Here is a 25,587-nt window from a genome sequence, read left to right as displayed (position 1 = left end):
GAAACAATATTTACAGCAATGCCTGGTTCCGGGCCCGGGGTAATGCTAAAGTCTACATTCTAACAAATAGCTTTGGCCTGCATTTCCAATCATGTACTAACGCCAAACCAATAGGAAGCCAGGAAATGCCGGGACTTCTAGTTCATTAGCATTTGGCGTCGGTTAAGTGTACGGACAGCGTCCAGTAACATACAGTGCATAAGAGTATGGATCATGTGACTTGCTGCTGTGGATCACATGACGAGCCCAAGCATCTCTCGTTACTATAGCGACCTACTGCAGCCATGACGCTTCGCGTTGCATTATGGGATGAGAATGGCACTGCCGGGCTTACCCGGTGCGACCGAAGAGGGGGAAGCCATGGAACCAGTGCGAGGGTTTCAAGCAGGAGCCGAATTTGATGTACGACTGGAGAGTCTGCAGCGCAGCATGAGGGACTGGTGAGCGCTGAGAGGAGGAGTGAAGTGACTGTGTGATGGGTGACACATATACTCCCATGGTCCCTCCACCATCTCGGGTGTAGATCATATTGTCGACCCCACTTAGGTCGACAGTCATTAGGTCGACACCACTGGGTCGACAGGCAGCTAGGTCGACATGGGACAAGATCGACATGGTTCTAGGTCGACATGGGTTAGGTTGACATGGGTTTTTTCACTCTTTTTTACCCGAATATCGACACAGTCGACATGGACACAATTGGACGTCAACCGCAGCCCCTCGCATCACTCGCTTGCTTCGCTCTCAATGCTTCGGGCATGGTGCCTTGCTGCGCTCAGCACACTATTTTATTCTCCCACCACTCCCTAGTGGATGGTAGGGCATGAAAATACCGCCTGTCAGCTAAAAAAAACAGTGAAAAAAATCCCATGTCGACGTTGCGACCTGTCGAACTAGGACCATGTCGACCTAGACACCTGTCGACCTTCATCCATGTCGACCTAATGACTGTCGACCTAAGTGAAGTTGACAATTCGACCGTTTCCCACCATCTCTTGTATCCAGCCTTTACAGTGATGTGTACCCCAGCTCAGAGCCCTTTCCCGTCCTTACAGAATGCAACACTATGGGGTTATATATGAAATAATATTAAATATGACTATTTATGCAGTGTTGTGTTTGGTTTGCAGCTACTGTGTGGCAGTGTGTTTACATACGTTAAGCAGGGGGCTTAACTACCAGTTGCCAGCATGGCACTGGTAAGAGGTGCTGCTGATTGAGCATGGGGTACCCCCAGCTCAGCCACCGAGTCAATGACGTTTCTGAGCAAGTCCTTAATTTTGCCAATGGTACCCATAGATCCGCTACTGCCTTAAAACTGCCCCAGTATTAAGTGGCAACACTGGTTTCATTCCTAAATATTGCTCTTGTTTATATGGCAGAAGTTTTCATTTGGCTCTCACAACTATTTATCTTAGTCTCCATTTATTTCATTATGTATTTTATTGCTTTGGATGCATAGTATAATGAGTTTAGATTTCCATCTAAAAGTCTGCTGAGGTTTGGGTATGGAAATATGTGCCATAGTGGGATGCGGCAGCTGGAATACTGATGCCGGAACAGCACTCACAATGCCGGTGACGGAATTCCAAATGACCCTATCCAGCACGTAAGTATGCTGGGACTAGTTAGGGTTAGGCTGCAGGGTAGTTGTTAGGTTTAGGTAGCATACAGGAGGTTAGGGTTAGGCACTATGGGGTTAGGCTGTCTGGGGGAGGAGTTCCTGGGGAGGGTTAGTATACTTACCTAGAAAGTGTTGGGATTTTTCCTATAGAGGCAGTCAGCCCGAGCACAGAGATGATGATGATACCATCCCACTATAACACATTGGCTGTTTGGCCATCTGACTTTTATTTTTTTTCTCTTTAAATATTTCAGTGAAATGAAAAGATTGGAATTGGAAAAAAAGCTGTTTCAATGCAATGCATCTTGTGCACATCTGTAAGTATGCTGAACATGTATCATGAAGTTGTTAACATTTGTTTTTGTGTGTCAGCCATGTTTAGGTTCACCTGTGGAAACAGGTCCTGGGACATCAGAAGCAGTACAGCAACAGACTTACTGAATGACAACCTGCTGCGTGGTGGTGGGGTTGAGGGGTTACTGCCTATGTTTGTAAAAACAGATAGGAGTCTATGATCTTCTAAAAGGTGCTAAATATATAAGAATTAGATCAATTTGTCCATGTCTGTGAATTGATCTTTTCAGCTCCCCTAATGCTGTGAACACAAGGTTGCTCTATTGAAGCCACATTAGCAAGCAGATTATAAATATTTCCTTTTTTTCCCCAGAAATCATCTTAGGTATATGGCGCTAAAGCGATCTTTAAGCGAAATCTGTGAGAAGGAGAAGAAGGCCCATCTAAGGAACCAGGCGTTCCTGCAGGAATTTTGTGGCATTGAGATGTCTCTACATGCCCTGATCTCAGATTCCAGGAAGTCTCAACATACAAAGGTAATCTAAAGGAAATGTGTTATTTATCAATTGTCGGCAACAGAAAATCCAGCCACATGATTAAGAGGCTCAGTATAATGGAAGCAGTGTATAAAATTAACTCTAAAATGATTATTTAGGAATGTTGTTAAAATGCAAGCTTTCGAGACTTCTTAGGTCTCTTCCTCAGGCATGGTATAACAAGGTGTGTGAAGAACCACATATTTATACACAGCAGAGTGGGAACAAGATGTGATGGATGGACATTCTTAAGACCAAAACAAAACAAAATAACAGAATGAGCTTGTAAATTGAGTCCTTAATTAGTTTGTAGATAAGTAGTGTGAAAGTTTTATTGTCTCTAAGTTGATGACAGGCCAGAGTTAGAGCTCCGATGCCCTCATTCTCTCTGGGCCAGATTCCTCAGATGTTGTAGTGGGCCATAAATCCCTCGGATAGATTCAGTCCTGTGTTAAGGGTGTCAAACGTTGTCATTAATTTGTATTCCCAGACCCTCCTGTCTCTTTGTGATTTGAAATTTCCTTTTAGTATAATCACTTTCATATGATCCTGATTGTGTCCTGGGCTGCAGAAATGTTTGGCCACAGGAAAGTGTGTCTTTTTTTCCTTTATTGTGTGGCGATGGGACCTCATCCTTGCCTTAAGTTTTTGTCCTGTTTCTCCAACATACAGACCCCCAATAGGACATTTGGTGCACAGAATCAGGTACACTACATTGGTAGTAGAACATGTGAATGTCCCTGGGATCTTATAGTCCTGTTGTGTGTTGGGGATCCGTACACTGTCTGTAGTGAGGATATGGGCACAGGTTTTGCAGCTCCTTACATTGCAGGGATAGGTTCCTCTTTGTGTAATGGATGGCAGTGAACTTCGGATTATAATATTTTTCAGGTTTGCAGGTTGTCGGTAACATAGTAGTGGAGGGTCTGGGAATATTGTTTTCAGGCGGTCATCTTTGTGTATGATGTGATGTAGTTTTTTTGCAGTTTTTCTTAGCACCTCAAGCTGTGGGTTGTAGGTGACTACCAGGGGTACACGGTTGTTTCTTTCTCTTTCTTTATATTGGAGAAGTTGATTTCTGGGTATCCTGATGGCTCTGATAATCTGATCGTTGATTGATGTGGGATGATATCCCTGATTTAAAAAGGTCCCTTTAAGTTGTTTTAAGTGGACATCTCTATCTGCTGGGCTGGAGCAGATGCGATGATATCTGATGGCCTGGCTGTAGATAATGGATTTTTTGATGTGTTTCGGGTGGAAGCTGTCCCATCTGAGGTATGAAGGCCGATCCACGGGTTTTCGGTATAGGGTTGTCTGTATTGCGTTGTTTTGAATTGTTATAGTGGTGTCAAGGAAGTTTATCTTGGTATATGAGTAATTCATTGTCAGGTTTATTGTTGGATGAAATCTGTTAAATTTTTCATGGAAATGTATGAGTTCTTGTTCAGAATCAGTCCAGATGATCAGGATATCATCGATGTAACGGAAGTAAGCCAAGGGTTTGATTGAGCAGGATGCCAAGAAGTCACTCTCGAGTTTTGCCATGAACAGATTGGCGTATTGCGGTGCCATTTTACTGCCCATGGCGGTCCCGGTGCGCTGTAGAAATATTTCTTTGCCAAAGGAAAAATAATTGTGTGTAAGGATGAATTTTGTAAGCTGTATTGCAGGACCAGGAGCAATCCCATTGGACTCAAGATATATCTGGCATGCTGTCAGTCCATCTTCATGGGGGATATTGGAATATAAGGATTCCACATCCATGGTGGCAAGGATGGCTCCATTAGGGAGGGGACCTAGGGTTGATAATTTATTCAGTAGGTCCGTGGTATCTTGGAGAAAGCTGGTAGTATGTCTCACCAGTGGTTTCAGGACACCCTCTACCCATCCTGAGATTTTTTCAGTGAGGGTTCCCACGCATGAGATGATTGGCCTCCCTGGGTTGCCGGGCTTATGTATTTTGGGAAGCATGTAGAATATTCCAATTCTGGGACTGTCGGGTATCAAGTCCAAAAGTTCTGTAGACTCTGCTGACAGCCCCCTGACAAGCCTTCTCAACTCCCTTAAATATTTTTGAGTTGGATCTTTGTCTAGTTTGGTATAGTATTGGATATCCATCAGCTGTCTATTTGCTTCCTTAGTATAGTCCGATGTGTCCATGATGACTATGGCCCCACCTTTGTCTGCAGGCTTGATGGTGATTTTCTTGTTGTTTCTTAAGGTGTGAATAGCTCTTCTTTCTTGCACACTGATGTTAAAGTATTCCTTTTTATGTTTTTCCAATATTGTTGACTGGACCACATTTCTAAAAGAGTCAATATATAGGTCCAAAATGGTACTGCGGCCAGGTGGTGGTGTCCAGACAGAACTCTTCTTGTGGACTGGTCTAATTTGTGTTTGGCTATTTGTAGGTTCTGTCTCCTCTCTGTCATGGAAGAACTCCTTCAGTCTTAGTTTCCTAAAATATTCTTCCATGTCACTACATAGTTCTGTTTTGTCGAGAGGCTTGGTCGGACAGAATGTAAGACCTCTAGATAGCACACTGACTTCTACTTTAGTGGGTTTGTGAGATGACAAATTAATCACACAGTTAAATTTACCTGTGTCTTGCTGGGAGTTCTGTTCTATCCCTCCAGACTTGGGGTGGACTTTCTGTGTGCTTGAATAAAGTCCTGCTTTTATGCGAAGTCTGTGAAGTTTCTTTTTCTTGTTATTGATTAGACATAGCTGTAGTGTTTTATAATATTGTTGTAGTATCTGTATTGAGTCCTTTGTGAGGGAGCGCTTTAAAATTTGTATTTCCATTTGGACATTTCTCTTGGTGCTGTAGAAGACATGAATAAGGTGGTTTCGCAGTCTCTCAGAAGTCCTGTAGCAGAGATGATGTGCATATTGAGTTTTGTAGGTGTGCAGAATGGGGTTCTTAAGGCAAAGTCCTTTGGGGATTAAGTGTTCCTTCTTGCATCTGGTTAGAAAAAATAAGTTGCTGTCCAGTTGAGCCAGTTTCTTCAATAAACCTTTTAGTTCCATGTGTGTGCGGTACATTCTGGTATCCTCCATTTAGTCAAAAGAAAAAAGTTTGGTACCGTGTTAGCCAGTTGATAAGAAAAGTTTTATTGTTCCTCAGTGAGAAAAACAAAATAGCAATCTAGCAAATATGATACCTTTTAATGGCTAACAAAAATAAATGTTGTTAAAATGCAAGCTTTCGAGACTTCTTAGGTCTCTTCCTCAGGCATGGTATAACAAGGTGTGTGAAGAACCACATATTTATACACAGCAGAGTGGGAACAAGATGTGATGGATGGACATTCTTAAGACCAAAACAAAACAAAATAACAGAATGAGCTTGTAAATTGAGTCCTTAATTAGTTTGTAGATAAGTAGTGTGAAAGTTTTATTGTCTCTAAGTTGATGACAGGCCAGAGTTAGAGCTCCGATGCCCTCATTCTCTCTGGGCCAGATTCCTCAGATGTTGTAGTGGGCCATAAATCCCTCGGATAGATTCAGTCCTGTGTTAAGGGTGTCAAACGTTGTCATTAATTTGTATTCCCAGACCCTCCTGTCTCTTTGTGATTTGAAATTTCCTTTTAGTATAATCACTTTCATATGATCCTGATTGTGTCCTGGGCTGCAGAAATGTTTGGCCACAGGAAAGTGTGTCTTTTTTTCCTTTATTGTGTGGCGATGGGACCTCATCCTTGCCTTAAGTTTTTGTCCTGTTTCTCCAACATACAGACCCCCAATAGGACATTTGGTGCACAGAATCAGGTACACTACATTGGTAGTAGAACATGTGAATGTCCCTGGGATCTTATAGTCCTGTTGTGTGTTGGGGATCCGTACACTGTCTGTAGTGAGGATATGGGCACAAAAACTTGCAAATGTCCATCAATGTCCCCATCGCTGTCGGCAAACTTGGCAAACTGAATCCGTCCCGCTCGGGGGGTAGCAGCTGACAACGGTCCTCGGGGTACCACGGCCTGTGGTGCCCGCTCCGCATGCCACATCCGAATGATGAGCATGCGTTCTTGTTCCGTTGCCCTCTCCCCTAATTCCGCTAGCCAATCCGCTAGGCTATCCGTGCCGCCCACCCTGGGACACACGGATCCTGGCCCTGCTAGGGAGTGTTGGGAAACGTGGCTGCTGCTAGAGGGGGCGGGGCTTGTGAGTCTCACCGGGTCCAGATGAAGGTCCTCTGTGTGGCTGTCCTCCTGGACACGGTCACCATCAGCGTGCTGCACCTCCTCCCGACTCGACTCCTCCAAGCGCTTGAGCGCCGCCCTCATTTCGTTTACAGTTGCTTTGGAAGGGATATCCACACCCTTCTCCCGACACACGATCTCGAGGTCATCCTTCGACATTCCTCTGAAGTCCGCCATCTTGCGCGTTCTCCTGGCTGCAGTTACTCCTCGCTGAGTAACTCGGCTTCTCCAATCGGGTGACTGAAGAGCCGCCTGGGTTATCCCACCAGAGTTGCGAGATGTTGCCGTCATGGATGGCCTCCCAACTGATGTAGTCCTGGGGAATGATCTTGGGGGTGGAATCGTTACTACATTTGCTAACGCCATCGCCTGGAGTCAAGCTGCCAGACTACAGTCCTTACCATCGACACCAGCACAGCCCAGCTCAGAGGAAAAGACCACAGCGGCCAGACAACCACCAGCACAGCCAACCACAGCATCAACCAGCCCAGAGGAAAAGACTACAGCGGCTAGATCAGCGCATCTCCCCAGCATGCCTTTTGCCTCTGGTGTGCCTACGTCCCCTAGCAACGCAGAGGATGTGTGTGCCAGCTTGTTGTATCCTGTGAGGGTGCCCAGCGATGCTCCTGTTCCTAGTGGTTTGCCAACTCCAGCGGTGAGTATGAGTGACCACACTGACCTTTACATGACTGACCCAAACCAGAATGAACCTAGATATCCCAACCTAGATGCCCCTGTAGAGTGTCCCCCTTTAGGAGAAAGTGAGGGGCACTGGCAGGGGGTTCAGGAGGCTCCGCTCCCTGACCCATCCCTGACAGGCATACGGTGCCAAGCTCGCAGCGGCCTTGATGGGGTGGGGGTAGGGAGTGTACCCGGGCAGGAAGGGTTCAGGCCCAGGGTAGTCAGGAAGGTAGAAGGGGATACACCAGAGAGATTGGGTTCCCCAAGACGTAGGTCCTTTGAGGAGGACAGGAGGGCAGGTCTGACAGTTGTTGCAGACGGGTGCCCGGGAGAAGTGACAGGGGTGCAGTGCCTGGAGGATAGTGTGGGAGGAGACAGGGGTAGGCCCAGACCAGTGAAGGTAGAGGCGACCAGAGGCTGTCGCCGGCCCACAACCCCCAGACAGGTACTGACCTTAGAGACTGTAAGGCCCTACAGACCAGTTGTCCCTGACTCTAGTTTGGTAGTGACGCCCCTTACAGTAGTGACTAGGAAGAAACTACATCACATCATACACAAAGATGACCGCCTGAAAACAATATTCCCAGACCCTCCACTACTATGTTACCGACAACCTGCAAACCTGAAAAATATTATAATCCGAAGTTCACTGCCATCCATTACACAAAGAGGAACCTATCCCTGCAATGTAAGGAGCTGCAAAACCTGTGCCCATATCCTCACTACAGACAGTGTACGGATCCCCAACACACAACAGGACTATAAGATCCCAGGGACATTCACATGTTCTACTACCAATGTAGTGTACCTGATTCTGTGCACCAAATGTCCTATTGGGGGTCTGTATGTTGGAGAAACAGGACAAAAACTTAAGGCAAGGATGAGGTCCCATCGCCACACAATAAAGGAAAAAAAGACACACTTTCCTGTGGCCAAACATTTCTGCAGCCCAGGACACAATCAGGATCATATGAAAGTGATTATACTAAAAGGAAATTTCAAATCACAAAGAGACAGGAGGGTCTGGGAATACAAATTAATGACAACGTTTGACACCCTTAACACAGGACTGAATCTATCCGAGGGATTTATGGCCCACTACAACATCTGAGGAATCTGGCCCAGAGAGAATGAGGGCATCGGAGCTCTAACTCTGGCCTGTCATCAACTTAGAGACAATAAAACTTTCACACTACTTATCTACAAACTAATTAAGGACTCAATTTACAAGCTCATTCTGTTATTTTGTTTTGTTTTGGTCTTAAGAATGTCCATCCATCACATCTTGTTCCCACTCTGCTGTGTATAAATATGTGGTTCTTCACACACCTTGTTATACCATGCCTGAGGAAGAGACCTAAGAAGTCTCGAAAGCTTGCATTTTAACAACATTTATTTTTGTTAGCCATTAAAAGGTATCATATTTGCTAGATTGCTATTTTGTTTTTCTCACTGAGGAACAATAAAACTTTTCTTATCAACTGGCTAACACGGTACCAAACTTTTTTCTTTTGACTAAATGGAGGATACCAGAATGTACCGCACACACATGGAACTAAAAGGTTTATTGAAGAAACTGGCTCAACTGGACAGCAACTTATTTTTTCTAACCAGATGCAAGAAGGAACACTTAATCCCCAAAGGACTTTGCCTTAAGAACCCCATTCTGCACACCTACAAAACTCAATATGCACATCATCTCTGCTACAGGACTTCTGAGAGACTGCGAAACCACCTTATTCATGTCTTCTACAGCACCAAGAGAAATGTCCAAATGGAAATACAAATTTTAAAGCGCTCCCTCACAAAGGACTCAATACAGATACTACAACAATATTATAAAACACTACAGCTATGTCTAATCAATAACAAGAAAAAGAAACTTCACAGACTTCGCATAAAAGCAGGACTTTATTCAAGCACACAGAAAGTCCACCCCAAGTCTGGAGGGATAGAACAGAACTCCCAGCAAGACACAGGTAAATTTAACTGTGTGATTAATTTGTCATCTCACAAACCCACTAAAGTAGAAGTCAGTGTGCTATCTAGAGGTCTTACATTCTGTCCGACCAAGCCTCTCGACAAAACAGAACTATGTAGTGACATGGAAGAATATTTTAGGAAACTAAGACTGAAGGAGTTCTTCCATGACAGAGAGGAGACAGAACCTACAAATAGCCAAACACAAATTAGACCAGTCCACAAGAAGAGTTCTGTCTGGACACCACCACCTGGCCGCAGTACCATTTTGGACCTATATATTGACTCTTTTAGAAATGTGGTCCAGTCAACAATATTGGAAAAACATAAAAAGGAATACTTTAACATCAGTGTGCAAGAAAGAAGAGCTATTCACACCTTAAGAAACAACAAGAAAATCACCATCAAGCCTGCAGACAAAGGTGGGGCCATAGTCATCATGGACACATCGGACTATACTAAGGAAGCAAATAGACAGCTGATGGATATCCAATACTATACCAAACTAGACAAAGATCCAACTCAAAAATATTTAAGGGAGTTGAGAAGGCTTGTCAGGGGGCTGTCAGCAGAGTCTACAGAACTTTTGGACTTGATACCCGACAGTCCCAGAATTGGAATATTCTACATGCTTCCCAAAATACATAAGCCCGGCAACCCAGGGAGGCCAATCATCTCATGCGTGGGAACCCTCACTGAAAAAATCTCAGGATGGGTAGAGGGTGTCCTGAAACCACTGGTGAGACATACTACCAGCTTTCTCCAAGATACCACGGACCTACTGAATAAATTATCAACCCTAGGTCCCCTCCCTAATGGAGCCATCCTTGCCACCATGGATGTGGAATCCTTATATTCCAATATCCCCCATGAAGATGGACTGACAGCATGCCAGATATATCTTGAGTCCAATGGGATTGCTCCTGGTCCTGCAATACAGCTTACAAAATTCATCCTTACACACAATTATTTTTCCTTTGGCAAAGAAATATTTCTACAGCGCACCGGGACCGCCATGGGCAGTAAAATGGCACCGCAATACGCCAATCTGTTCATGGCAAAACTCGAGAGTGACTTCTTGGCATCCTGCTCAATCAAACCCTTGGCTTACTTCCGTTACATCGATGATATCCTGATCATCTGGACTGATTCTGAACAAGAACTCATACATTTCCATGAAAAATTTAACAGATTTCATCCAACAATAAACCTGACAATGAATTACTCATATACCAAGATAAACTTCCTTGACACCACTATAACAATTCAAAACAACGCAATACAGACAACCCTATACCGAAAACCCGTGGATCGGCCTTCATACCTCAGATGGGACAGCTTCCACCCGAAACACATCAAAAAATCCATTATCTACAGCCAGGCCATCAGATATCATCGCATCTGCTCCAGCCCAGCAGATAGAGATGTCCACTTAAAACAACTTAAAGGGACCTTTTTAAATCAGGGATATCATCCCACATCAATCAACGATCAGATTATCAGAGCCATCAGGATACCCAGAAATCAACTTCTCCAATATAAAGAAAGAGAAAGAAACAACCGTGTACCCCTGGTAGTCACCTACAACCCACAGCTTGAGGTGCTAAGAAAAACTGCAAAAAAACTACATCACATCATACACAAAGATGACCGCCTGAAAACAATATTCCCAGACCCTCCACTACTATGTTACCGACAACCTGCAAACCTGAAAAATATTATAATCCGAAGTTCACTGCCATCCATTACACAAAGAGGAACCTATCCCTGCAATGTAAGGAGCTGCAAAACCTGTGCCCATATCCTCACTACAGACAGTGTACGGATCCCCAACACACAACAGGACTATAAGATCCCAGGGACATTCACATGTTCTACTACCAATGTAGTGTACCTGATTCTGTGCACCAAATGTCCTATTGGGGGTCTGTATGTTGGAGAAACAGGACAAAAACTTAAGGCAAGGATGAGGTCCCATCGCCACACAATAAAGGAAAAAAAGACACACTTTCCTGTGGCCAAACATTTCTGCAGCCCAGGACACAATCAGGATCATATGAAAGTGATTATACTAAAAGGAAATTTCAAATCACAAAGAGACAGGAGGGTCTGGGAATACAAATTAATGACAACGTTTGACACCCTTAACACAGGACTGAATCTATCCGAGGGATTTATGGCCCACTACAACATCTGAGGAATCTGGCCCAGAGAGAATGAGGGCATCGGAGCTCTAACTCTGGCCTGTCATCAACTTAGAGACAATAAAACTTTCACACTACTTATCTACAAACTAATTAAGGACTCAATTTACAAGCTCATTCTGTTATTTTGTTTTGTTTTGGTCTTAAGAATGTCCATCCATCACATCTTGTTCCCACTCTGCTGTGTATAAATATGTGGTTCTTCACACACCTTGTTATACCATGCCTGAGGAAGAGACCTAAGAAGTCTCGAAAGCTTGCATTTTAACAACATTTATTTTTGTTAGCCATTAAAAGGTATCATATTTGCTAGATTGCTATTTTGTTTTTCTCACTGAGGAACAATAAAACTTTTCTTATCAACTGGCTAACACGGTACCAAACTTTTTTCTTTTGACTAAATGGAGGATACCAGAATGTACCGCACACACATGGAACTAAAAGGTTTATTGAAGAAACTGGCTCAACTGGACAGCAACTTATTTTTTCTAACCAGATGCAAGAAGGAACACTTAATCCCCAAAGGACTTTGCCTTAAGAACCCCATTCTGCACACCTACAAAACTCAATATGCACATCATCTCTGCTACAGGACTTCTGAGAGACTGCGAAACCACCTTATTCATGTCTTCTACAGCACCAAGAGAAATGTCCAAATGGAAATACAAATTTTAAAGCGCTCCCTCACAAAGGACTCAATACAGATACTACAACAATATTATAAAACACTACAGCTATGTCTAATCAATAACAAGAAAAAGAAACTTCACAGACTTCGCATAAAAGCAGGACTTTATTCAAGCACACAGAAAGTCCACCCCAAGTCTGGAGGGATAGAACAGAACTCCCAGCAAGACACAGGTAAATTTAACTGTGTGATTAATTTGTCATCTCACAAACCCACTAAAGTAGAAGTCAGTGTGCTATCTAGAGGTCTTACATTCTGTCCGACCAAGCCTCTCGACAAAACAGAACTATGTAGTGACATGGAAGAATATTTTAGGAAACTAAGACTGAAGGAGTTCTTCCATGACAGAGAGGAGACAGAACCTACAAATAGCCAAACACAAATTAGACCAGTCCACAAGAAGAGTTCTGTCTGGACACTACCACCTGGCCGCAGTACCATTTTGGACCTATATATTGACTCTTTTAGAAATGTGGTCCAGTCAACAATATTGGAAAAACATAAAAAGGAATACTTTAACATCAGTGTGCAAGAAAGAAGAGCTATTCACACCTTAAGAAACAACAAGAAAATCACCATCAAGCCTGCAGACAAAGGTGGGGCCATAGTCATCATGGACACATCGGACTATACTAAGGAAGCAAATAGACAGCTGATGGATATCCAATACTATACCAAACTAGACAAAGATCCAACTCAAAAATATTTAAGGGAGTTGAGAAGGCTTGTCAGGGGGCTGTCAGCAGAGTCTACAGAACTTTTGGACTTGATACCCGACAGTCCCAGAATTGGAATATTCTACATGCTTCCCAAAATACATAAGCCCGGCAACCCAGGGAGGCCAATCATCTCATGCGTGGGAACCCTCACTGAAAAAATCTCAGGATGGGTAGAGGGTGTCCTGAAACCACTGGTGAGACATACTACCAGCTTTCTCCAAGATACCACGGACCTACTGAATAAATTATCAACCCTAGGTCCCCTCCCTAATGGAGCCATCCTTGCCACCATGGATGTGGAATCCTTATATTCCAATATCCCCCATGAAGATGGACTGACAGCATGCCAGATATATCTTGAGTCCAATGGGATTGCTCCTGGTCCTGCAATACAGCTTACAAAATTCATCCTTACACACAATTATTTTTCCTTTGGCAAAGAAATATTTCTACAGCGCACCGGGACCGCCATGGGCAGTAAAATGGCACCGCAATACGCCAATCTGTTCATGGCAAAACTCGAGAGTGACTTCTTGGCATCCTGCTCAATCAAACCCTTGGCTTACTTCCGTTACATCGATGATATCCTGATCATCTGGACTGATTCTGAACAAGAACTCATACATTTCCATGAAAAATTTAACAGATTTCATCCAACAATAAACCTGACAATGAATTACTCATATACCAAGATAAACTTCCTTGACACCACTATAACAATTCAAAACAACGCAATACAGACAACCCTATACCGAAAACCCGTGGATCGGCCTTCATACCTCAGATGGGACAGCTTCCACCCGAAACACATCAAAAAATCCATTATCTACAGCCAGGCCATCAGATATCATCGCATCTGCTCCAGCCCAGCAGATAGAGATGTCCACTTAAAACAACTTAAAGGGACCTTTTTAAATCAGGGATATCATCCCACATCAATCAACGATCAGATTATCAGAGCCATCAGGATACCCAGAAATCAACTTCTCCAATATAAAGAAAGAGAAAGAAACAACCGTGTACCCCTGGTAGTCACCTACAACCCACAGCTTGAGGTGCTAAGAAAAACTGCTAAAAAACTACATCACATCATACACAAAGATGACCGCCTGAAAACAATATTCCCAGACCCTCCACTACTATGTTACCGACAACCTGCAAACCTGAAAAATATTATAATCCGAAGTTCACTGCCATCCATTACACAAAGAGGAACCTATCCCTGCAATGTAAGGAGCTGCAAAACCTGTGCCCATATCCTCACTACAGACAGTGTACGGATCCCCAACACACAACAGGACTATAAGATCCCAGGGACATTCACATGTTCTACTACCAATGTAGTGTACCTGATTCTGTGCACCAAATGTCCTATTGGGGGTCTGTATGTTGGAGAAACAGGACAAAAACTTAAGGCAAGGATGAGGTCCCATCGCCACACAATAAAGGAAAAAAAGACACACTTTCCTGTGGCCAAACATTTCTGCAGCCCAGGACACAATCAGGATCATATGAAAGTGATTATACTAAAAGGAAATTTCAAATCACAAAGAGACAGGAGGGTCTGGGAATACAAATTAATGACAACGTTTGACACCCTTAACACAGGACTGAATCTATCCGAGGGATTTATGGCCCACTACAACATCTGAGGAATCTGGCCCAGAGAGAATGAGGGCATCGGAGCTCTAACTCTGGCCTGTCATCAACTTAGAGACAATAAAACTTTCACACTACTTATCTACAAACTAATTAAGGACTCAATTTACAAGCTCATTCTGTTATTTTGTTTTGTTTTGGTCTTAAGAATGTCCATCCATCACATCTTGTTCCCACTCTGCTGTGTATAAATATGTGGTTCTTCACACACCTTGTTATACCATGCCTGAGGAAGAGACCTAAGAAGTCTCGAAAGCTTGCATTTTAACAACATTTATTTTTGTTAGCCATTAAAAGGTATCATATTTGCTAGATTGCTATTTTGTTTTTCTCACTGAGGAACAATAAAACTTTTCTTATCAACTGGCTAACACGGTACCAAACTTTTTTCTTTTGACTAAATGGAGGATACCAGAATGTACCGCACACACATGGAACTAAAAGGTTTATTGAAGAAACTGGCTCAACTGGACAGCAACTTATTTTTTCTAACCAGATGCAAGAAGGAACACTTAATCCCCAAAGGACTTTGCCTTAAGAACCCCATTCTGCACACCTACAAAACTCAATATGCACATCATCTCTGCTACAGGACTTCTGAGAGACTGCGAAACCACCTTATTCATGTCTTCTACAGCACCAAGAGAAATGTCCAAATGGAAATACAAATTTTAAAGCGCTCCCTCACAAAGGACTCAATACAGATACTACAACAATATTATAAAACACTACAGCTATGTCTAATCAATAACAAGAAAAAGAAACTTCACAGACTTCGCATAAAAGCAGGACTTTATTCAAGCACACAGAAAGTCCACCCCAAGTCTGGAGGGATAGAACAGAACTCCCAGCAAGACACAGGTAAATTTAACTGTGTGATTAATTTGTCATCTCACAAACCCACTAAAGTAGAAGTCAGTGTGCTATCTAGAGGTCTTACATTCTGTCCGACCAAGCCTCTCGACAAAACAGAACTATGTAGTGACATGGAAGAATATTTTAGGAAACTAAGACTGAAGGAGTTCTTCCATGACAGAGAGGAGACAGAACCTACAAATAGCCAAACACAAATTAGACCAGTCCACAAGAAGAGTTCTGTCTGGACACCACCACCTGGCCGCAGTACCATTTTGGACCTATATATTGACTCTTTTAGAAATGTGGTCCAGTCAACAATATTGGAAAAACATAAAAAGGAATACTTTAACATCAGTGTGCAAGAAAGAAGAGCTATTCACACCTTAAGAAACAACAAGAAAATCACCATCAAGCCTGCAGACAAAGGTGGGGCCATAGTCATCATGGACACATCGGACTATACTAAGGAAGCAAATAGACAGCTGATGGATATCCAATACTATACCAAACTAGACAAAGATCCAACTCAAAAATATTTAAGGGAGTTGAGAAGGCTTGTCAGGGGGCTGTCAGCAGAGTCTACAGAACTTTTGGACTTGATACCCGACAGTCCCAGAATTGGAATATTCTACATGCTTCCCAAAATACATAAGCCCGGCAACCCAGGGAGGCCAATCATCTCATGCGTGGGAACCCTCACTGAAAAAATCTCAGGATGGGTAGAGGGTGTCCTGAAACCACTGGTGAGACATACTACCAGCTTTCTCCAAGATACCACGGACCTACTGAATAAATTATCAACCCTAGGTCCCCTCCCTAATGGAGCCATCCTTGCCACCATGGATGTGGAATCCTTATATTCCAATATCCCCCATGAAGATGGACTGACAGCATGCCAGATATATCTTGAGTCCAATGGGATTGCTCCTGGTCCTGCAATACAGCTTACAAAATTCATCCTTACACACAATTATTTTTCCTTTGGCAAAGAAATATTTCTACAGCGCACCGGGACCGCCATGGGCAGTAAAATGGCACCGCAATACGCCAATCTGTTCATGGCAAAACTCGAGAGTGACTTCTTGGCATCCTGCTCAATCAAACCCTTGGCTTACTTCCGTTACATCGATGATATCCTGATCATCTGGACTGATTCTGAACAAGAACTCATACATTTCCATGAAAAATTTAACAGATTTCATCCAACAATAAACCTGACAATGAATTACTCATATACCAAGATAAACTTCCTTGACACCACTATAACAATTCAAAACAACGCAATACAGACAACCCTATACCGAAAACCCGTGGATCGGCCTTCATACCTCAGATGGGACAGCTTCCACCCGAAACACATCAAAAAATCCATTATCTACAGCCAGGCCATCAGATATCATCGCATCTGCTCCAGCCCAGCAGATAGAGATGTCCACTTAAAACAACTTAAAGGGACCTTTTTAAATCAGGGATATCATCCCACATCAATCAACGATCAGATTATCAGAGCCATCAGGATACCCAGAAATCAACTTCTCCAATATAAAGAAAGAGAAAGAAACAACCAACCGTGTACCCCTGGTAGTCACCTACAACCCACAGCTTGAGGTGCTAAGAAAAACTGCAAAAAAACTACATCACATCATACACAAAGATGACCGCCTGAAAACAATATTCCCAGACCCTCCACTACTATGTTACCGACAACCTGCAAACCTGAAAAATATTATAATCCGAAGTTCACTGCCATCCATTACACAAAGAGGAACCTATCCCTGCAATGTAAGGAGCTGCAAAACCTGTGCCCATATCCTCACTACAGACAGTGTACGGATCCCCAACACACAACAGGACTATAAGATCCCAGGGACATTCACATGTTCTACTACCAATGTAGTGTACCTGATTCTGTGCACCAAATGTCCTATTGGGGGTCTGTATGTTGGAGAAACAGGACAAAAACTTAAGGCAAGGATGAGGTCCCATCGCCACACAATAAAGGAAAAAAAGACACACTTTCCTGTGGCCAAACATTTCTGCAGCCCAGGACACAATCAGGATCATATGAAAGTGATTATACTAAAAGGAAATTTCAAATCACAAAGAGACAGGAGGGTCTGGGAATACAAATTAATGACAACGTTTGACACCCTTAACACAGGACTGAATCTATCCGAGGGATTTATGGCCCACTACAACATCTGAGGAATCTGGCCCAGAGAGAATGAGGGCATCGGAGCTCTAACTCTGGCCTGTCATCAACTTAGAGACAATAAAACTTTCACACTACTTATCTACAAACTAATTAAGGACTCAATTTACAAGCTCATTCTGTTATTTTGTTTTGTTTTGGTCTTAAGAATGTCCATCCATCACATCTTGTTCCCACTCTGCTGTGTATAAATATGTGGTTCTTCACACACCTTGTTATACCATGCCTGAGGAAGAGACCTAAGAAGTCTCGAAAGCTTGCATTTTAACAACATTTATTTTTGTTAGCCATTAAAAGGTATCATATTTGCTAGATTGCTATTTTGTTTTTCTCACTGAGGAACAATAAAACTTTTCTTATCAACTGGCTAACACGGTACCAAACTTTTTTCTTTTGACTAAATGGAGGATACCAGAATGTACCGCACACACATGGAACTAAAAGGTTTATTGAAGAAACTGGCTCAACTGGACAGCAACTTATTTTTTCTAACCAGATGCAAGAAGGAACACTTAATCCCCAAAGGACTTTGCCTTAAGAACCCCATTCTGCACACCTACAAAACTCAATATGCACATCATCTCTGCTACAGGACTTCTGAGAGACTGCGAAACCACCTTATTCATGTCTTCTACAGCACCAAGAGAAATGTCCAAATGGAAATACAAATTTTAAAGCGCTCCCTCACAAAGGACTCAATACAGATACTACAACAATATTATAAAACACTACAGCTATGTCTAATCAATAACAAGAAAAAGAAACTTCACAGACTTCGCATAAAAGCAGGACTTTATTCAAGCACACAGAAAGTCCACCCCAAGTCTGGAGGGATAGAACAGAACTCCCAGCAAGACACAGGTAAATTTAACTGTGTGATTAATTTGTCATCTCACAAACCCACTAAAGTAGAAGTCAGTGTGCTATCTAGAGGTCTTACATTCTGTCCGACCAAGCCTCTCGACAAAACAGAACTATGTAGTGACATGGAAGAATATTTTAGGAAACTAAGACTGAAGGAGTTCTTCCATGACAGAGAGGAGACAGAACCTACAAATAGCCAAACACAAATTAGACCAGTCCACAAGAAGAGTTCTGTCTGGACACCACCACCTGGCCGCAGTACCATTTTGGACCTATATATTGACTCTTTTAGAAATGTGGTCCAGTCAACAATATTGGAAAAACATAAAAAGGAATACTTTAACATCAGTGTGCAAGAAAGAAGAGCTATTCACACCTTAAGAAACAACAAGAAAATCACCATCAAGCCTGCAGACAAAGGTGGGGCCATAGTCATCATGGACACATCGGACTATACTAAGGAAGCAAATAGACAGCTGATGGATATCCAATACTATACCAAACTAGACAAAGATCCAACTCAAAAATATTTAAGGGAGTTGAGAAGGCTTGTCAGGGGGCTGTCAGCAGAGTCTACAGAACTTTTGGACTTGATACCCGACAGTCCCAGAATTGGAATATTCTACATGCTTCCCAAAATACATAAGCCCGGCAACCCAGGGAGGCCAATCATCTCATGCGTGGGAACCCTCACTGAAAAAATCTCAGGATGGGTAGAGGGTGTCCTGAAACCACTGGTGAGACATACTACCAGCTTTCTCCAAGATACCACGGACCTACTGAATAAATTATCAACCCTAGGTCCCCTCCCTAATGGAGCCATCCTTGCCACCATGGATGTGGAATCCTTATATTCCAATATCCCCCATGAAGATGGACTGACAGCATGCCAGATATATCTTGAGTCCAATGGGATTGCTCCTGGTCCTGCAATACAGCTTACAAAATTCATCCTTACACACAATTATTTTTCCTTTGGCAAAGAAATATTTCTACAGCGCACCGGGACCGCCATGGGCAGTAAAATGGCACCGCAATACGCCAATCTGTTCATGGCAAAACTCGAGAGTGACTTCTTGGCATCCTGCTCAATCAAACCCTTGGCTTACTTCCGTTACATCGATGATATCCTGATCATCTGGACTGATTCTGAACAAGAACTCATACATTTCCATGAAAAATTTAACAGATTTCATCCAACAATAAACCTGACAATGAATTACTCATATACCAAGATAAACTTCCTTGACACCACTATAACAATTCAAAACAACGCAATACAGACAACCCTATACCGAAAACCCGTGGATCGGCCTTCATACCTCAGATGGGACAGCTTCCACCCGAAACACATCAAAAAATCCATTATCTACAGCCAGGCCATCAGATATCATCGCATCTGCTCCAGCCCAGCAGATAGAGATGTCCACTTAAAACAACTTAAAGGGACCTTTTTAAATCAGGGATATCATCCCACATCAATCAACGATCAGATTATCAGAGCCATCAGGATACCCAGAAATCAACTTCTCCAATATAAAGAAAGAGAAAGAAACAACCGTGTACCCCTGGTAGTCACCTACAACCCACAGCTTGAGGTGCTAAGAAAAACTGCAAAAAAACTACATCACATCATACACAAAGATGACCGCCTGAAAACAATATTCCCAGACCCTCCACTACTATGTTACCGACAACCTGCAAACCTGAAAAATATTATAATCCGAAGTTCACTGCCATCCATTACACAAAGAGGAACCTATCCCTGCAATGTAAGGAGCTGCAAAACCTGTGCCCATATCCTCACTACAGACAGTGTACGGATCCCCAACACACAACAGGACTATAAGATCCCAGGGACATTCACATGTTCTACTACCAATGTAGTGTACCTGATTCTGTGCACCAAATGTCCTATTGGGGGTCTGTATGTTGGAGAAACAGGACAAAAACTTAAGGCAAGGATGAGGTCCCATCGCCACACAATAAAGGAAAAAAAGACACACTTTCCTGTGGCCAAACATTTCTGCAGCCCAGGACACAATCAGGATCATATGAAAGTGATTATACTAAAAGGAAATTTCAAATCACAAAGAGACAGGAGGGTCTGGGAATACAAATTAATGACAACGTTTGACACCCTTAACACAGGACTGAATCTATCCGAGGGATTTATGGCCCACTACAACATCTGAGGAATCTGGCCCAGAGAGAATGAGGGCATCGGAGCTCTAACTCTGGCCTGTCATCAACTTAGAGACAATAAAACTTTCACACTACTTATCTACAAACTAATTAAGGACTCAATTTACAAGCTCATTCTGTTATTTTGTTTTGTTTTGGTCTTAAGAATGTCCATCCATCACATCTTGTTCCCACTCTGCTGTGTATAAATATGTGGTTCTTCACACACCTTGTTATACCATGCCTGAGGAAGAGACCTAAGAAGTCTCGAAAGCTTGCATTTTAACAACATTTATTTTTGTTAGCCATTAAAAGGTATCATATTTGCTAGATTGCTATTTTGTTTTTCTCACTGAGGAACAATAAAACTTTTCTTATCAACTGGCTAACACGGTACCAAACTTTTTTTTTTTTTTTTATTTAGGAATGAAATGCTGTAAAGAAGTGCGGGGTTGCCCGGAAACCCCCTTCTCTTGGCAAGTGACTTAAATGATGACAACAATAGCACTAGTATATAATGATTATTAGAACTGCCGCCACATTACGCAGTGTAAGGGACAGAGCGGAGCTGCTGCACGTGCCCAGTGTGCCAGCTTCTTCTACCACATTTATTGTATGTGTGGATCTGAGCACTCAAACATTGCACTGGACCAGAGAGCAGCTACCAGGAGGCGGAGACAGGAGCCTTACCATGAATTGGGAGATTGCGAGCTTAGAAAGTGCAGTGCTGTTTCTATTATATTTGTTTAGTCTTTTCCTGACCACTTATTTAACTGTTTGAAACAGCCTATACTATAGACCATCTGTACTGTTAAATATTGATACTGTATTCCATACAGCAGGGGTGGCCAAACCGGTCCTCGAGATCTACCAAAGGTCCATGTTTTCCAGGTTACCTAGCTGGTGCACAGCTGTAGTCATTACTAACTGTCACATTTTCTAACCTGATGCATTCATTCCTACTATAGATCCACAGGTTGCCTGGAAAACATGAACTGTTGGTAGATCTTGAGGACAGGTTTGGCCACCCCTGCCATACAGTATTCAGTGTATAAAAAGACCAATATTCAGGGATGTTACTCAGGGCCGGATTTGTCACTAGGCCCATGAGGCACGGGCCTAGGGGCGGCACCTATCACGGCCGGCAGCTGTCAGTCACCCTCTCGATTTATTTTTTATTTTTTAAGTCACTTTTTTTTCTAAATAGTGACCCAGCGCTGCTGTGGGATAAAGGGACTCCGCAATGATGAGGGAGGACGGGACCCAATGCAGCCGGTGGTAGCAGGGACCAGCGCTGCTGCTGAGCTGCAGAGGGGACCGGTGCGGCTGCAGGAGCTGGAGACTTGGCATGGCTTTAGGAGCATGGGACCCAGCGCAGCTGGCAATAGCAGGGGACCCCCTAGCAGCTCCATCCTCCCTCTGGCATGGAAGCTCCGCCCGGTGCCTCCTTCCCACCTCTCCCCCATCCTCAGCCCTTCATGATGCTGCGGCTCCTCTGATGTTGCGGTGTTCTGCATGGTTTTTGCATCTCTCACCTTCAGTAAAGTGTGAATGGAAGAGTGAAAGTTTACATTGTCAGTTGTGAACTATTTTGACCCCTTTGTTTCCACTTCCCCACTCATGACACTGCCTGATGCATTCTGAGACTGATGCACAGCATGCTGCAGGCCATTTCATTCACTGGTGGTGTTGTAGTTTATGTTACACTTTTTTTAACTGCCTCATTTTTCTTCTCCCAAACTTGGGGGTCTCCTGGAGGCAAATCTGTGGTGATAAATTTGAATTTACATGTCTTGCAACATAAATTTGCTTTGTGTCTTGGCATAATGGTAATACAATATTTAGAGGCACAATTGGAGAGTTAGTGATCAAGGGCATTCATGGGAATGCTGGGGGGGCAGAGGTTCATATGGGAAGGGGGGATTATAGGTGCAGGTAGGAGGAAGAAGCATTTGTGGGGAGGGAGGGAGGGAGGGCAGAGGCATGCTTGGTCAGGCAGGAGGCAGCAGTATGTATGGGGAGAAGAGATGATATGTGAATATGGTTCACTCTGGGCTGTTTGCGCGCCCTGTCAGATTTTTAAAGGGCAAAATGCGCCCTGCTAAAACAGCCGGTCCTTTTGGGTTCTTTCTGCAGAGTGAATAGATACTGTGACGGGCACAACCCCAGCAGGGATGCCAGCGGCCTGGCCCCCCACATTATTGATGTTGGCAGGCCCATGCCGCCGAGCTCAAGCTGCCCTCTTTCCCCCTCCACCTTGCCGTGATCCTGGAGGGATCACTATGTGAGGTGAGAGGCAGAGAAACTCCTGGGGATGGAGGATCAAAAGCACGCTTGGTGTGATGCAAGGGGCAGAGATACAGATGGGGAGGTAGTAGGCAGAAGCACTCATGGGGAGGAGTATCAGAGGCACTCATTGGAAGGGCAGCCAAAGGCACGCTTCATAAGGCAGGGTGCAGAGGTACATATGGGGAGGGGAATTGATAGGTACACATGGGAAAGTAGGTGTTAGAAACACTGAGGGCGGGGGGCAGAGGCCCGCTTCATAAGGCAGGGTGCAGAGGTACATATAGGGAGGGGAATTGATAGGTGCACATGGGAAAGTAGGTGTTAGAAACACTGAGGGGAGGGCAGAGGCATGCTTGGTGAAGCAGGAGGCAGACACATTTAGAGGCACAATTGGTATCCATTGGTCAGGTGTGTTCATGGGGATGGGAGGCAGGGATACATATGGGAAAAGGAGATGATAGGTGCATATAGGGAGGTAGCAGGCAGTGGCACACCTGTGGAGGGGGCAGAGGCCATTTTGGGAATGGGGGAATAAGGTGGGAGGCAGAAGCACTCCTTGGGAGAGGGTGGTGGTATGGTTGGAGAGAAAATGGTACATATAGGGAGGGGAGATGATAGGTAAACAAGGTAAGTAGGATGCAGAGACACCAATGGGAACGGGGGAGTCAAAGGCACATTTTTTAAGCCAAGGGTGAGGTACATATGGGAAGGGGTGTATGATAGGCGCACATAAGGAGGCAGAAACACTCATGGGGAGGGGGGAAGAAACATATTTGGAGAGAGATTGAGACACACTTGGGGAAGCAGAGCCTCTCCTGGGAAAGACATCTATCTATCTATCTATCTATCTATCTATCTATCTATCTATCTATCTATCTATCTATCTGTTAACTGCCTCTCAAAATGACAGAACAACATAACAGTGCTGGAGGCTGTGCACGTCTGAATGGAGCAACAGTGCTCCACTGGACACCATAAAGTGGCAAAATACTTAAACCCCCCCATAGATGTGAGGAGCAGACATTAGCCAAATACAGGCTGTGAGGAGCAAACCTCTCTTCCCAGCATGTGTGCCTCAGAGTGCCGTTAGCCTAGCATACTGACCGGGGGAGAAATTTGCTCCGCCCAGGATGGATTGCATATTGTACAGCTGGGGAACTGATGCATGGTCACGTGTTGTCACCATGTGAGAGCCCAGCTGTCTGCCAAGGGGGTTAAATAAAACCTTCTTTCAAAGCTGTTCTGTCATGGGGAAAATTGGGATCCTCATCTCAGGCAGTATCAGTCAATTACTAGTCTCTGTTTTGTGTTGGCACCTTAAGATTATTTCATTAAATAAAAACTTTGGAAGTATGCAATTAATAAATCGCTGAATGTAGTGAAATAGCTTATGATAAAAATAAAGCTGGGATATGAAACAATATAAAATAATTGAAGTAGGGGAGTCAAGCATTTTTCAGAACAGGTGTACACTCAGCACTCTTGTATTTAACCACTTTCATTGTTACTCATTAGGATCCTTTGCAGCTAACATTGTTGCTATGTCAACATGATCTAAAGTGGCATAAAGCCTCGTTGGCTCTGCCAACTAACTATGCAAACGACATGGCAATGGTAAAATTAGAATTTCCAGAACGGACACGCAACATCACATCTGTTTGTATTTTTCCTTCCCCCCCCCCCCCCTTCTTAGTTGACTTTGTTTTCTTTGTGCAATGATGTAAATAACTGTGCACCATTAACCTGCGCCACAGTCTTCCAAAACAAAATGTGGAATTAACACAAAGGGTGAAATTTAATAGGATGAGAGATTCAGAAAGTGAGAGATTTGGTAAGAAATCTCCAGGTTTTTTAAAGCGGCAATCATTTACACTGCAAAACTAGTTTGATTTTGGAAGTGTACATGATTGCCGCTTTAAAAAACTAGAGATTTCTTACCAATCTCTCACTTTCTGAATCTCTCATCCTGTTAAATTTCACTCAAAAAATGTCAATGCTAGTTCCATGCAGGACTGAACCACTGTGGTTCCTGTAGCCTGGTGATCGCTAAGGACAGAAGTTGCACATTGTGTAAGATGTATGAAAGGCAGCTGGGGCAAACACTGCACATAGAGTCCTACACGGTTCAGAGACAGTTTTTATGCAGTTTGAAGGGCTCTGAACCGGTATATAGGACTCAGGCAATAGCTATGAGAGTGCAGTGCAAATGGAATTAGCCACTCATTACATATGTGAATATGTAATGAGCAGCCTATTACATATGCACATATGTAATGAGCCGCTTATTACATATGTACATATGTAATGAGCCACTTATTACACATGCACATATGTAATGTTCGGCTCATTCATATGCACTGCACTCATTACATATGTGCATATGTAATGAGCGGCTCACTACATATGCACTACCCTGTCTTATAGCTACTGTCTGTCCTGCTTTCACACTGCATACCTGCTTGAGACCCGGTATTTATGTGCAGTGTGAAATGTGCAGTGTGAAAGGGGTTTAAACGGTAATATACCTTTTCAAAATACCGGGTCTCAAACGTTTAGGCAATGTGAAAGCAGCATAATGTTAACTCTAAAG

At 43.4% G+C, this 25,587-nt stretch overlaps 1 protein-coding gene across 1 annotated transcript in view; it reads left to right on the top strand.

The window, feature by feature from the left end:
• The first annotated feature begins 261 nt into the window (after nt 1–261).
• KIZ (kizuna centrosomal protein) overlaps nt 262–25,587 on the top strand; it is a 139,043-nt gene continuing 113,717 nt past the window's right edge. The window contains exons 1-3 of the mRNA XM_083175919.1: nt 262–440; nt 1,879–1,941; nt 2,292–2,454. Of these exons, the coding sequence (XP_083032045.1) occupies nt 310–440; nt 1,879–1,941; nt 2,292–2,454 (357 nt within the window). The 5' untranslated portion in view covers nt 262–309. The remainder of the gene's footprint in view (nt 441–1,878; nt 1,942–2,291; nt 2,455–25,587) is intronic.

This window comes from Crinia signifera, chromosome 3 (genome assembly GCF_055691185.1).
Source record: "Crinia signifera chromosome 3, ASM5569118v1, whole genome shotgun sequence".
Lineage (NCBI taxonomy): Eukaryota > Metazoa > Chordata > Amphibia > Anura > Myobatrachidae > Crinia > Crinia signifera.
The sequence above is the reverse complement of the archived record's forward strand: the minus strand, read 5'-3'. Positions and strand labels throughout refer to the sequence as shown.